The sequence below is a fragment of the Chiroxiphia lanceolata genome, chromosome 30, assembly GCF_009829145.1.
Source record: "Chiroxiphia lanceolata isolate bChiLan1 chromosome 30, bChiLan1.pri, whole genome shotgun sequence".
NCBI classification, from domain to species: Eukaryota; Metazoa; Chordata; class Aves; order Passeriformes; family Pipridae; genus Chiroxiphia; species Chiroxiphia lanceolata.
In genome coordinates this window covers 2,026,806-2,041,001 of record NC_045666.1, presented here as the reverse complement: position 1 = coordinate 2,041,001, position 14,196 = coordinate 2,026,806, and the positions used below count along the sequence as shown (strand labels likewise).

Below are 14,196 nucleotides of genomic sequence, written 5' to 3'. Positions count from 1 at the left end.
CAGTCGGGGCAGGGGGGCGGCCAGGACCCCCCCCAGCCCCGGGGGTCCTCGTGCCGGGGAGGGGGGGGCCGGGCTCTTCCTGAGACTGGAGGCAGGGAAAGGGGTGCCGGGCCCCCCCAGCCCTCCCCAGTTTGGTCCCTGGAGCCAGGTGGGGTCCGAGGGCAGCAGGGGGGGCTGCACCGGGGCCCCCCCTCCCCGTAAAGTGTCTGAGCGGGCGGGGGGTCCCGGCCAGGGGGGGGGGCGAGGGGGGGCTAAGTCCACTTTACTGGCCGTTAATGCATGAGACGCTGCACAGGAGTGCTCGGACATTCACTAAAACTATTGCTATCGTTAAATATTCTGGGGGGGTGGGGGCTCTCCCTCCTCGGGGGAGGGGGTGAGGGTGGGGGGGCTGCTTCTGTTCTTAATTAGAAAATTAAATTTAAAAGAAAGAAAGAAAAAAAAACCACCTCTTTTTTTTTCTTTTTGGCTTACACAGTCTGTGAGTTTGTGGTGCTGGGGATCGGGGGGGGGGGGTCTGGGCAGGATGGGGGTTGGTGGGGGGGGAGACCAGGCAGCGGGAAGGGGCCACAGGGCTGGGGGGGCCCGTTCACGCTGCCGGGGGTGAGGGGGGACGAGACCCCCCGTGTGGGATCAGCAGGCAGCGAGAGCAGCTCCAGAGGAGGCAGTTCGTGGGGTGACGGGGACCCCAGCCCCAAGGGGGCACAGGGGGGGCACAGCTGGCCCCCCGCTCACGGGTTCGGAGCGTGTTTTCCCTGATAAAATTCCTCCCACCGGCTCTGGAAGAACCGGCGCATGGCGTGGCCGGCGCGGCCCACGGCGGAGTCGTCCTCGTTGAAGGTCTGGCAGTTGTCAAACACCAACAGGGCATCGGCCTCGAACTCCGCCGAGCTCGAGTACCTGCGGGGGGGGACGGGGTGGGTGGGGGGCGGCCAGAGATCCCCATGGACCCCACCGGGACCCCCATCCCCAGGAGTGACCCCGTCAGCCCCAAAGGAGCCCCATCCCCAGGAGGGAACTCCATCCCCTGAAGAGACCCCAACGGCCCCTGAGGGACCCCATCCCCAGGACGGATCCCCATTCTCAGAAGGGCCCCCACGAGCCCCCGAGGGACCCCCCATCTCTGGAAGAGACCCTGCCAGCCCCAAAGGGACCCCTGTCCCCAGGAGGGACCCCCGGCCTCCCCGCTCACCCGCCCCGCAGCAGCCGCGTGCGCATGGTGGCGAAGTCCATGGGGTTCTTGATGATCTTGCGGTAGCCGGGGACCAGGCGGGGGTTCACGGGCTCCAGGAAGGGCCACGCGTCCTCGTGCGACTCCATCTCCATCAGGATGATCCTGGGGGAGCGGCAGGGTCAGGGGGAGCCCCCGGGGGCACGGCCCAGGCCCCCTCCCTGCGGCCCCCCCGGCCCCACTCACTCGCAGAAGGTGAGGTCGCTGGGCTGGCCCCGCAGGGTCACTCCCCTCCGTTTGGTGGGGGTCAGCCCCTCTCCCGGGTACCGGGGCACGGGCAGCCCCTCTCGGCGGCGCAAGGCCGGGCGGCGCCGCGGGTTCTCCTCCTCCTCCTCCGGGGTCCCCCGAGACGCCCCGTTTCCGCTTCTTGCCCCGCCGGGTGAGACGGGGTCCCGGTACTGCCCTGCCTGTGGGGAAGGGACGGGGGTCACGCTGAGCCCGGGGTCACCACCAGCCTGGTCGGGTGGGGGACGGCCCGGGGACCTACCCGGGACACGCAGACGGAGCAGAACCAGTCGCCCTCGGGCACCTCGGTCATCCTGGGCCGGTGGCAGTAGAGGTGGCAGCCGCGGTCGCAGCCGTCGCACAGCAGCAGGTGCTCGTCGTCGTCCCCGCGCCGGCACACGAGGCAGGTCTGTGGGGAGGGGGGGCTCAGTCGGGCTGGGGAGGGGGCTCCGACCCTCCCTGCCTCGCCCCCCGGAGTGGGGTCTCACCACTCTGTTCACAGACTTCTCCCAGGCGATGGATTTCTCCAGCTGGAAGATGCACAGGGACACCTGGGCCGCGCTCCGGCACCGCTCCAGCGTCTGCCGCCACGTCCGCACCCGCGGCGTGATCTCGTAGGCTCTGGGGGGGGATCGGGGGGCTCAGCCAGAGCTGGGGGGTCCTGCTCCGCCTGAGCCTCCCAACACTTGCTGGTCACTCACATCTCAGTGGGGCCCAGGCTCAGCTCCTCGGGGCTGCTCAGCACCGCCTTCTCCACCACCACCTCGTGCAGCGGCCACAGCGGCTCCCTTCAGGTACCGGCGCTCCAGGTTCTGCTCCAGCGCCAGGAGACGGAGCACGGCCAGATCCAGAGGGTTGGTGCGTTCCCGGCGCAGCGGGAGCCCGTCCCGCCGGGAACGGAACCGTGATGTCCTCCAGCGGCTCCACCTTGTGCTCGCAGTACCGGAGGTCGTCCCGCGTGGAGTCGGGGCTGGGGCACGTCCAGCCCTGCGGGAGGGAGGGGGTTAAAGGGGGTTCAGTGGGGGGGGAGTCACCGTGGCACCAAAACCACCACCCCCGGCACAGAGACCACCATCCCCATCACCAAAACCACCATCCCCGGCACCCACCCGGATCTGCAGGTCGGCCATCAGCACACGCTGCTCCAGCTCCTCCACCCACTGCAGGACGCCGAGGTCGGTCTCGTAGGCTCTGTCCATCACCGACCACCGGGCCAGGACTTCCTGAGACACGGCGGCACCGGCCGCCTCGGGGCCGCGGGTGGAAGATGGGGTCTGGGGGGTGAAGGGTGGGCTCAGGGGACGGACAGCCAGCAGCCCCCAGGCCTGGGGGTGCGGGTGGAAGACGGGGTCTGGGTGGATGGAGGGTGGGCTCAGGGAGGGGGACAGGCAGCCCCCACCCAGGGGCACAGGCAGCCCTTACCGGTGGTGGCCCGGAGGCAAACCTCCCGCAGGAACTCCTTTGTGCTTGGTGAGGTGCTTGTGCAGGGCCTTCTCCCGGATGCCACGCGGGGTGCAGCGCCCGGGCCACGGCCTCCAGCTCCTCGGGGTCCCGCAGCCACCACCAGCCGCTCTGCATCTCTGCAAGGCAGTGCCAGGGCTCAGCACCGCGCCGGGGCACCGGCACCGCCCGCCCTGGGGGTCCCGGGCTCTCACCGGGGGGCACGGGCTGCTCCGTCAGCTGCGTCAAGTATTTCTGTTCGATCTGCTTGAAGAATTTGGTGGGGGTCGCCCTCGGCGCTTGGGCTGTCCCGGCAGGTCCTGGAGCTTCTCCGGGTTGCCCCGGCTCCGGGGGCAGCGCCGTGGGCCCTGGGCCCGGCGTGCACCGGCGTGGAGGCGAGCAGGGGAGCCGCGGGGTCGTCCGTGGGGAGGCCGTTCAGCTGGGTGAGACAGGGGGGTCAGGAGAGCAGACACACCCCCTGATCCTTGGCCCTCATTCTGCAGCCCCCCCTGGTCCCCAGTCCTGCAACCCCCCAGCCTTGGAGCTGTTTCCCTTCCCCACTAGCTCACAGCCCAAAGGATTGGGGGCAGCCTGGCTGAGCTCCACGTGCCAACCCCGAGCCTGTCCCCCACCCTGGGGGTGCCCAGTGCCCAGGCTGAGGGTCCCCCACGCTCCCCACAGCCCCCCAGGGAGAATCCCCCTCCCGACACAGCCCCCCAGGCTGGGGTGCAAGTGCTGGTGCGCAGCCTTCCCGTGTGGTACCTGCTGGGGGTGAGCCCCTGGGGGGGTCCCCGCGGGTCTGGCTGCGGGGGGGCACAGCGGGGGCTTGTGGGGAGGGCTCGGCCGAGGAGGTAGCGAGGGGGGCTCGGTCGTCACAGGGCGTCCGGGGCAGCAGGTTGAACCAGGGCCCCCGCTTCTCCACAGCCTCCAGGGCACTCTCCTCCTCTTCCTCCTCTAGTTCCTCCTCCATGGGATCTGAGGGGGCCTCGAGTGCGGCAGCCCCGCGTCCCCCTTGCCGGGGCTGCTGGGCCGGGGGTGAGGACGGAGTCCTTGAGCAGGGACGACTGGGTCTGGCTCAGCCAGGAGAGGAAGGCGGACTGGCTGAGGTCGTGCTGGCTCTGCCCCAGGGGCTCCGGTTCCTCCCGGACCCCGTTGACGGGGGTGGGTCGGGGTCCGCAGATGCTGGGCCAGCTCCTCTTTGCTCTTTCCTGGGCCGGCCCCGGGCGCGGGAGGTCGGGCAGCTCGTCCGGCTGGGAACGGGCACGTCCGCCGGCTCCTCCTTCACCGGGGACACGTGGGGGGGCACCTTCTCCTCGGGGGGCTCCGGAGGCGTCGGCTCAGCCGCTGCGAGGGCAGGAGGAGGAGGAGGTGAGATGTGGGGTCCTCTCCCGGCTGGGAGAACCCCCAAAAGCCCCTTCCCCGCTCACCCTCCGCGCCCTCCACGAAGATGCCGCCCAGGTGGGGCAGGACCCAGTAGCGCCGCCGGTACCGGTCCTGGCCCAGGGAAGCCGCTCGCAGGGTCTGGGAGGAATGGAGCAGCTTCTTGCGGAAGAACATCTGCCTCTGTGGGGAGAGTGGGGGGCGGTGAGGGGGCTGCAGCCCCCCAGCAGGGCTGAACCCCCAGCCCTCCACCACCCCGCTCACCTTGGCCAACTTCTCGATCGCCGCTCCAGCTCCGGGACGCTGGACGCGGACGTGTCGGCCTGGGGAAGGGATGGATCCGTCAGGGAAGCGCCAGAAGGCGGGAAAGAGACCCCCAAGAGTGGCATCCCCGCCTCTGTCCCCCAACCCCGAACCACCCCAACCTCCTCCTCCCGGCGGGATCTCCGTCCCGGCTCTCCTCCTCCTCCTCCATCTCCAGGCCCGTGTCCTCGGTCAGGCGGGAGCTGCGCCGGCGCCGTCCGTCCTCCAGGCCCGTGATCTCCGACTCGGGACGGCCCGTCTTCTTGGCCAGGGCGACCTTCAGCCTGCCAGGACACAGCGGAGCTGTTTGACTCCCTGTCCCTCTGCCCCACCCCACTCCCCCAGAGGTACCTGCTCACACCCCACCGCTGGCAATGCCACCCCCAGACCCTCAGCGCTGGACAGGGGGTCACAGGTGGGGGTCTCGGTGCCCCTCCCAGCCACACGCACTGGGGGAGCAGGCAGCCCCTCCCCACCCACCTGCGCAGGCGGCCCTCGATGATCCACTTGTTCTTCCTGTAGTTGGACATGTTCTCCAGGGTCTTGTCGATCTCACTGCAAGGACAGGGCGGGGTGACTGCGATGGGCAGCTCTGGGGGGGGAGTGGGACCCCGCTCCAGGGGGCCAGAGGATGTTCGTGCCCCCCACCCAGGCTCACCTGATGATGAGGGCACTGCTGTTGAGCTCGTTCACCAGGAAGACCAGGATGGCAGCTTTCCACTCCGGGGGCAGCGCCTGGAAGGGTTTTGGTGCGCAGCCCCTCGCACAGCTCCGCGCCCGCCCCGTGCGCCGTCAGGAAGCAGCGCAGGATCTCGGACACGGTGTCACGGTTCAGGCTGATCTCCGACACCTTCTCCCCCAGGATCTTCAGGGACTGGGGAGAGCAGAGCGGGAGGGGTTGGGGAGTCACTTCCTGTCCCCACGGGGGATTTGCCAGGAGTGGGTGAAGGCAGGACCCCACGGCTGGGGAAACCAGGCCAGGAACCCAAGCGGGAGCAAGCCAGGGGTTTCCCAGGTAGGGTCCCTGCAGCAGGTGAGATTTGAGGGCACCCCAAGGGTTGCTGGGGGTCAGGAGTTGACTGGGCACAAGGGGCTGCAGTGAGAGCAGCACCTCCCAAATCTGGGCTCCCCCTTCTGACAATGGGGAAGGGGAAAAGGGGAAGGAGGAGGGAGGAAAAAAGAAAAGAGAGGGGCAGAAAAGGAAAGAAGATGGGAAAAGGGCAGGTAAGGGCCCGTCTCACCTGGCAGTAGGGCGGCAGCCCGGGGTCGTAGATCGCTGCCTGCAGCAGCCGCACCAGCAGGTCCTGCAGCTGCCCGGCCCCGGCGCCCACCCCCAGCAGCCCCTCCTGCAGCCGCGCCCAGCGTGGGCACGTCCCGGGTGGGGTCCAGGCCCAGCACTTTGCCGTAGCTCTGCAGGAACTCCACGACTGTTCAGGCAGTCGGAGAAGGCGCGGCTGGGCAGGACGAAGCCCCGGGATGCGGGAGAAGCTGGAAGGGGCTGCGGGGAAGAAGAGAGGGGGGGTCAGGGCCAGCCATCGGCTCACCGGTGTGACCCAACCGAGCCCCCCAGCCCAGCCCAACTGGTGGTCCCCCCAGGCACATGTCCTCCGTGGGCTTCTTCATCTCCTCCAGAATGAGCTGCTGCCGCTGCCGCTCCTCCAGGCGCCGCTGGGCCACCAGCCCCTTGTCCGCCTTCCAGAGCCCCCTTGCCCTTCTTCTCCTTGGGTCGAGCCTTGTCCTTGCCCTTCTCTGGCTTCCCCTTCTTCTCCTTGGCCTGGGGGACAGATCCCAGATGTGTGAGGAGAAAAGGAAAGGGGGGGGAAAAATCCATCTTCATCTTCCAGCTCCTCCCTCTCCCTGGTCCCCTTGTACCCACGGACCCACCTTAGGCTTCTTCTTGGTCTCCTTGGCCCTGGGGGCTTTGGCCCTCCTGTTTCTGCTTGTTCTTGCCTGGGGAGACGAGACCCGCTTAGGGATCCAGAGGACCCCCCCACACAAGGGAGACCCCCACCCCCGACCCGAGGAGCCTAGTGCCACCCCGAGCCACACGCTCGCCACCTTCCCGTCTCATTTTCTTCTTGATTTACTCATTTTCAGCTTGTCCTCATCGCTGAGCACCTCTGGAGGGGAAGAAAGGAAGGGGATAGATGGTCAGGCACTGAGGTCCCACTGGGGCCAGCGTGAGGGGTCGTTGCCAGCCCCCCTGAGCCGGTGGGGCCGAGCAGGGGGTACCTTGTGCTTCCAGCCTCTTCAGCAGACGCGCGTCCGTCTTGCTCAGCAAATCCACAATCCTGACCTTGGGCGGGCGGCCCCGGCCCCGCTTGGCGACCGGTGGCTCCTTGGGCTTGGCTTTCTCGGCGTTGCGGGGCCGCCCGCGCTTGCCCGTGATGGCCTGGATGCGCCCGGGGATCTCCTCGGGGCTCAGCCTCACCCACTGCACACCCTGCAGGGACACAAGTCAGGGTCACCCCCGGCACAGCGCGGGGCTGGGGGTCACAGGGGGGCTCGGTCGCCCCCAGACCCACCTCTGGCGTGTCCCGCTCCTCATAGAAATCTCCCACCGGCATCCGGGGGCTGAAGCTGAAGTGCTCGCGCCGCACGTCCTGCACCATGTTCCTGCTCAGGTACTGGGGCAGGAGGAGGGGAGGAGGAAGGCTGTGAGCTCTCAGCACTCTGGGCTCACAGCCACATCCATCAGCTCAGTCAGGGGCTCGGGGGGGCCTGTGAAGGACCAGGACCCCAGGGCAGCCCCCACCCTGCTCCCCCCACGGGACTGTACCTTGATCACCTCCGGGAACTGCTTCATCCTCTTCCCGCAGGGCCCGTAGTACCAGGTCTCACCCTGCCAGCGGTGGTTCCCCTTCTTGATCCGAACCTCCCGCCTCCACCTGGGCACGGGGAGTGTCAGCCCGGGAATGTGGGGCAGGACTGGGGGGGATGTGGGGCAGGATGGGCAGGGAACAGGGAGAGGGGGAGAGTGTCAGGGACAGAATGGAAAGTGGATGGGGACAGGAGCAGGATGGAGAAGGGACAGTGCCAGGGGCAGGATGGTGTACCGGAGGGGGACAGTGTGGGGGGTAGTACAGCAGGAGGGGCAGGGCACACGTCACCCGTCACACGTACCCGTGCTGCAGCGGGAAGCGAACCTCCTCCTGCGTGGCGATGCGCCGGCGAGGGACATCCCCTGTGGAGAGGGGACAGGGACAGGACGCTGGGCTGGGCTGTGCCAGTGGACGGGGGACAGGGGGGCAGGGGGGGCTCCTGTCTGTACCTGCTGCCGAGGCACCGAGCGGAGCCGCCTCCTCGCTCTCTCCTTCTGGTGCGGCCGAGGTCTCCGGGCAGCTGTCGGCGGCCTCTTCCTTCTCCTGCTCCTCTCCTCCTCCTCTCTGCAGATGGGGCCGGGGACTCCGGCTCCAGCGGGGGGTCGAGCTCCAGGGACCCCGACCTCGCCCAGTCCCGCGTGGCGGCTGCTGTTCAGGTCGACGCTGCTGCCGTCTGTGGAGCCGAGGGCAGGGACGAGGGCAGGCGACGTCAGCGGAGCCTTTCCTGCTCCGCCCAGGACACCGGGCTGTGCCGTGGTTGGGGGGGAACAGAGTTTGTGTGTCCCCTCCCCGTGCAGCCAAGGGCACCCCCGTGGGGGTCATGCAGCGGTACCAGTGCTGGCACGTGGTTCGTCCCCCACAGGCACACATGGGGTGACAGCCCCAGCGTGGGGTCCCCGCTCTGCCCATCCCGGGGTCTCACGTACCGTGCAGGGCGGGCGAGCCGGGGCCCTCGAGCAGCGGGGCGGGCGGGGGGCTGGCGGGCAGCAGGCTGAAGGGGCTGGCATGGAGGGGGGGGCTGGCAGCCAGGTCGGGGGGGCTCTCCAGGGACGAATTGTCGCTCACCAGCTGCGAGTCGTCCATGGTGTAGAGGTCGCCGGTGCGGGGGTCTGGGGAGGGGGGTGAGCACCGGGGTTGGGGGCGCGCGGACCCTCATCTCCGCTCCCGGGGGAGGGCAGGGGGGGGTCTGGCTGAAAAGGCTCCGGCAGCAGAGGGGTTAAAGGGGTTTGGGCCCCCCCCAGCCCCGCCCCCTCCTCTGGGAAGCAGAGGAGCCCAAATGGCCCGTGGCTGGCGATGTTCACCAGCGCGGGAAGTTCAGGCGCTGAGTAACAGCCCTCGTCACGGAGCTGGGAAGGCCGGGAAGGAAGGCAGGGAAAGGCAGGGAAAGGCCGGGAGCGCACGCGGGAGGGACGCGGGCCCGCCCCTGCCCGCCGGGGGAGGCCACGGCCATCACCTCCATCATCATCAGCAGCATCACCTCCTCCACTGCCACAGCCACAGCCAAAACCACAACCACAGCCACAGCCACCGCACCCAGGGCACCCACAAGGGCCGGAGCTGCTTCCCGGGCACTGCGGCCAGGAACGGCCGTGCCCCCGCCCCGGCCCTGCCCACCACAGCCCCCAACACCACCCAACCACTGGCCAGGGACTCGAAGGGCTCCAGGGGGTCCTCACTGAGGATGTGGGAATCCTCCAGCCGCGGGGCGATGGGCGACGCGTCCCCCAGGCACCCGCTGCCCGCGCCGGGGGCCAGGACGGGCCCCTCCTGCCCGAGTGGCACCGCGCCGGCGGCGGCCCCATTGTAGCTGCAGATCTTCAGGTCTAAAGGGAACAACCGACGGAGAACGGAGCCTGAGGGGGTGGGATGTGACGGTGACAGGGTATCCCCAGCACAGGCCATCACTGCTCCCCACACCGGGACACCCAGCCCTCCCACGGCACCGGCTGGTGACGCCCCGGGCTGCGTCTGGCCTGGTTTAGCAAGATCCAACACCAGCTCCGAGCTGTGACGGGACAAATCCCATCTGAGACATGGGGCAGGTGGGTCAGAGGGGCTGGGATTCCCTGGGGAATGTGGTGCCCAACGCCAGCAGGATCCAGCCCCTGCCTGTGGGGGCCGCAGCGCCACATCCCAGAGCTTTGCCAGCCCTCCTGGGCTCCTACCTGGCTGTGCCTCCTCCAGCTCCCGGCTGCCCACCAGCCCACCCCCGTTCTCCGCGACGGGCATCTCCTTGGCGGCGCCGCCGGCGTCTCCCTGGCCGGGGCCCGGCTCCTCTGGGGGCAGCGGGAAGGGCTGCGTGTCAGAGCCCAGCATGGGCGAGGGCTGACCGCCGCGTAGAAGCGTCGGGCCCGTTCTGCATCAGCTCAAAGCTCTGGTCGTGGAAGGAGTCGTAAAGCTCCTGCGAGTCGCAAGTTCAGCCCCATGGGCCGGCGGTGCCGTTCCCCCAGAACTCCTGCCCGGCCACCCGCAGGTTGGTGCCGTGGCCCGGGGACGGCGGCCGGGACCCCCCGGCGACGCCGTTGAGCGGGAACTGTCCGAGGGCGGGCGGGCCCCGTCCTTGAGGCTGCTGGCGGGCGCGTAGGCCGCGTAGTCCCAGAGGCAGTCGTAGGCGCGGAGGGGTTGGGAGCCGGCGGGCGCCGAGCCGGGCGGGAATGTCCCTGAAGTACCGGGGTGCGATACAGTAGAGAAGCCATTGACATTCATGCCCCGTTCAGACCTGCGGGGGGCAGAGAGACAGCGGGGTCAGCGGCCTGGGGTCCGTCAATGCCAGTGGCTGGCGAGAGGGTTGAGGATGGACAAACAACCCGTCCTGGCAGGTGCCAACCCCGCCCTGGTGCCGGGCTCTCCGTGCCCGGACAGAGCTGGGGGGTTGCACCATCCCCGTTCACCAAACCGGCTCTGCCACGGGCTCCGCCGGCACCGGGCCGAGCGCCGCAGGACGCCAGGGATTAGCCGAGTGCTTGGCAGGGCTGTGCCGGATCAGCTGACCGGCCAAATCCACGCACAGACCCTGTGCGGCGCAGCTGCTTTTCTAGGCCAAGGCGACGGCGGGCACGCGCAGACCCCGGCCCTGGCCCCACGCACGGGAGCTGCTGCGGCCCCTCCGCCCCACGGCCCCCCATCCCCACAGCCACCCCATCTCCACGGCCCTCCCACCCCCATGGCCTCCATCCCCACAGCCCTGCCATCCCCACAGCCCGCCACCCACGGCCCCCCACCCCTGCAGCCCCTCCTCCCCACAGCCCCTCCATCCTCACGTCCCCCCCCACCCCTGCAGCCCCCCCATCCCCACGGCCCCTGCAGCCCCCATCCCCCTCCCTGCGGGGTCACTCACTTTTCCCTTGCGGGGGGGAAGCCGAGCGGGGAGCTGTGGGTGAAGGGGGTGTCCCCTGAGGCAGGCGTGGGTTTCGGTCCTGAGGCAGCGGGTGCAGAGGAAAGGCCAGTGAAGTTAAAATGGTTGTTTGTTTCCATTTCTGCACAGGGGACAAGATGCACCAGGGTCAGTCACTGGCAGGTTCCAGTGCTGCCAGCACGGTGACCACCCAGTCCTGCCAACCATGGCGGGGGCCACGGGAGCATTGGGACCCTCCGTTCCCACTCCCTGCCATCTCCTGACCCAGTGCTCAAGTGCTCGGGAGGGTCAGGAGTGACATCAAAGCCCCCCAGGACTGGCCCAGGCCCTGCCACCCCAGCTGGATGAGCTGCCACCTGTGTGAGCACAGCTTGTCACCGTGCTCCAGTGTCCCCAGGGACGGCCACCACCAAGATGTGATCACCCTGTGCCGCCTGCCCGCATCAAACTCGGGCACTCGGCTCCCTGGTGCTGCCATCCCGAGGGGGTTCCCAGCCAAGGACCCACAGGGACCCCCCCAGAGCAACTCCATGACCCCATGCGGTCCCAGGACAGCCCAGAGCTCCTGGCACAGGGATGACTCTGTGGTGTCCCCACCGCTGCCATCCCCCTCAGCTGGAGGAGATCCCACACCCATCCCGCAGGCACAGCTCCAGGATCTGAGGCTGGATCCTGACTGGGAGCAAGGAGGAGCTGGAGCCCCGGTGGAGGGATGTGCAGGGGCCTGGTGATCTTCACCACCCCGGAACAGCAAATGGTTCCTCAAAGCAGAGCCCACAAGGAGGGCTCTGGGGGGGTCCAGCCCCAGGATGAGACCCCGCTGTGCCACTGACACGGCCTGAGGGGATCCCGGCGCGGGGCAGCCGAGGCCCTGCAAGCCCAGCAGACGAGGTGGGAGATCTGGCAGGGACCCACAGGGACACCCTCCGGGGCTGCCACCGCCGGCACCTCCCGGTCGTTCGTGCTGCCAAACCCGACGCTGGCCAAGGCGGCGCCGGCCCCGCCGACCTCTCCGGAAGGGCGAGGCTGCCGCGCTCGGCGCTTCAGCAGCGGCTCGTGGCACGGCCCGTGTTGAAACCCGGATTTCATCACACCCTCGCCCGCCTCAGCTGGTGCCCTGGCAGGGGCCGAAGGGGCCACCGAGCCCGGCCGGGGCCACCGGTGATTCATCCTCCAGAGAAACCCGTATGGGCAGTGACGCAGCTGCTGCCACACACACGTCGCTCCCGGACATCCCGGGATGGCCCTGCAGCCACCCCCCCTCCCTGAGCCATGAGTGGGGGGCTGGCCCTGCCCTGACCCCAGTGGGGACCCCCGGCTGGCACGGGGACAGAGGTCACGGTGGGGCTGGATAAGGAAAAGCCTTTCCGGTCCCACCCCTCGTGTGATGCACCGGCCGGGAACGCGGCTTTGGAGGTCAGAGGAGGCGGCAAAGGGATGTGCCAGAACCGGGCAGGTGGCGGCTGCAGGTCAGCACCACAGACTGGGATGGACTGGGATGGACTGGGATGGAGTGGGTACTCACCGGGGTGGGGAGGGGGGCCGGGAGAAAATAAAAGCTGGGAAGTGGGAATGTCACCCACGCTCCAGGGACAGCCCAGGCCCTGAGGATGCCAGAGCTGCCCTTGGCATCGCCGGGAGCTCAGCCAGCACCAGGTGCAGTGTGGACACAGGCTGTCCACGGCCGTCCACGGCCATCCACGGCCGTCCACGGCCTCCCAGCCAGGCTGGGGCTCCCATGGCCCTGCTCCCCCCCCATCACCAAGTGTGGAGCTGCCAAAACTGGGCCACGGCACAAAACAGGAGCTGGGTGAGGTGGGGAGGGCGGGGGGCAGGAGCCGCGGCACGGCAGCACCGTGGGGACGCGTGGTGGTGGGTGACAAGGTGGGTGCAGGGGGGGTGATGACCCCGGGGCTGACCCCCGGCTCCCACCGCACCGGGCACGGCCCAAGTGGCAGCGACGCTCACCCGGGTGTCAAACCCGGTGGCAGCAGCACCACAGGCCCCGGGGAACTGGGGGGGACACGGGAGGGGGGGCAGAACTGCCCCAGGAGCCAGGACGGGGGGCACAGAGCTCGGGGCTGGGGGGGCTGTCGGTGCCGTGGAAGTCGGTGGCCGTTCCCTGGGCAGGGAAGCTCGGCCCCCCCGGCCCTGCGGCCCCCCCGGCCCGGTGGCACCGGGAGGCCCGGGAGCGTGACGCGACCTGATTAAAAGGACGTTTCAAAAACAACGACACGCAACAACCGGCTGCCATTTCCCGGCACTTCCTGCGGGGACGGACACGGGGGGACACGGCACCGGCACCCCCCGCGCTCGGCGGGGACCCCCCGGTTCCTGCGGCACGGACATCCCCCCCCGCCCCCCGGAGCCCCCCCGCCGGGTCTCGGGGCACGGGGGGGCTCCCGCCCCCACCCGCCGCCGCAGGGGGGTTCCGGTCCCGGCGGGTGCGGGAGGGGGGGACACGAACGGGCGGTGACGGAGGGGAGGGGGCTCACCCCCGGCCCTTCGGGACGGGGATGCGGGAGAACCGCACCGGCACCGGGGACGGGGCTGGGGCTCCCCGGGGTCCGGGCCACTTGGCACCGGGAGGGGAGGCGGGGGGGTCTGGGGGGGGCCGGTAACGCGGGGGGCCGTGGAACCGGGATGCGCAGGAGGAAGTGGGGGAGAGGACGGCCGTCTCACCGAGGTCAGGAAAGGGAGTGAGGGGAGGTTTCGCCTCCCCGGTGCCGCCGCCGCGGGGCCTAAACTGCCGCAACCGAATGCCCCCCCCCCCCGCCCGGGTCGTTAACGGCCCGTTACCGCCCCGTTACCGCCCGCCCCCCCCCGACCCCCCGCCAACCCCCCGCACCTGGCAGGCGGTGCCGCGGGCCCGGCTCAGGCGGCGCGGGGCGGGGACGGCTCGGCATGGCGCGGCCCCCTCCGCCGCACGGGCCGGACCGGGGCCCCTCCGCTCCGCTCGCTCCGTTCCGGTACCGGGGCCGGGCCGCGGAGCCGAACCTGCGGCCGCGGCAGGAAGCGCCTCGCGCCGCCGGGCGGTCCCGGGGACCGCCCCCGTCCCGTCCCGGCCCCCCCCGCCCCGCCCCCCCCGGCACGTCACGGCGGCCGCAGTGGCGTCACCGGGAGCGGCGCCGCCGTGGCGTCACCGGGGGCGGGAGCGCGCGCCCACGTGGGAGGGGGATCCCCGCCCCCGGCGGGGTCAGGGCGGGGGGAATCCCCACGCGGGGCCGCCCCCCCGGCCCCCCACCCCCGGCTGCGGCACCCCCGCCTCCCCCCCCGGGGCCGCCCCCCCCCGGCACCGGCACCCCGGGAACCGCCTTTCCCCCCCCCGCTCCCCCTCTCCGCTCCCCCGATCGTTCTCCGCTCGTCCCCCGCAGCCCCGGTGCGACCCCCCCGAGAACGGCGGCGCAGCGGGCCCGGGCCCGGGACTCTGCCGGGCCCGA

General features: G+C 70.2%; 1 protein-coding gene across 1 annotated transcript; it reads right to left on the bottom strand.

The window, feature by feature from the left end:
* Window positions 1–504: 504 nt before the first annotated feature.
* On the bottom strand, window positions 505–13,750 carry BAZ2A (bromodomain adjacent to zinc finger domain 2A). Its single transcript, XM_032713394.1, is given in 45 exon segments — window positions 505–900; window positions 1,193–1,336; window positions 1,418–1,548; window positions 1,550–1,629; window positions 1,715–1,865; window positions 1,945–2,077; window positions 2,158–2,246; window positions 2,248–2,358; window positions 2,360–2,443; window positions 2,566–2,706; window positions 2,708–2,730; window positions 2,879–2,918; window positions 2,920–2,967; window positions 2,969–3,036; window positions 3,112–3,177; window positions 3,180–3,335; window positions 3,659–3,935; window positions 3,937–4,023; window positions 4,026–4,240; window positions 4,324–4,459; window positions 4,541–4,560; window positions 4,563–4,599; window positions 4,702–4,733; window positions 4,736–4,863; window positions 5,060–5,134; window positions 5,238–5,326; window positions 5,328–5,453; window positions 5,821–5,931; window positions 5,933–6,010; window positions 6,012–6,077; window positions 6,161–6,353; window positions 6,464–6,529; window positions 6,648–6,699; window positions 6,812–7,022; window positions 7,105–7,206; window positions 7,359–7,467; window positions 7,703–7,763; window positions 7,851–8,074; window positions 8,328–8,369; window positions 8,372–8,510; window positions 9,039–9,224; window positions 9,567–9,751; window positions 9,753–10,115; window positions 10,739–10,877; window positions 13,605–13,750. Coding segments are annotated over 45 exon segments (5,241 nt in total). The 5' UTR covers window positions 13,663–13,750; the 3' UTR covers window positions 505–731.
* Between the last annotated feature and the right edge of the window lie 446 nt (window positions 13,751–14,196).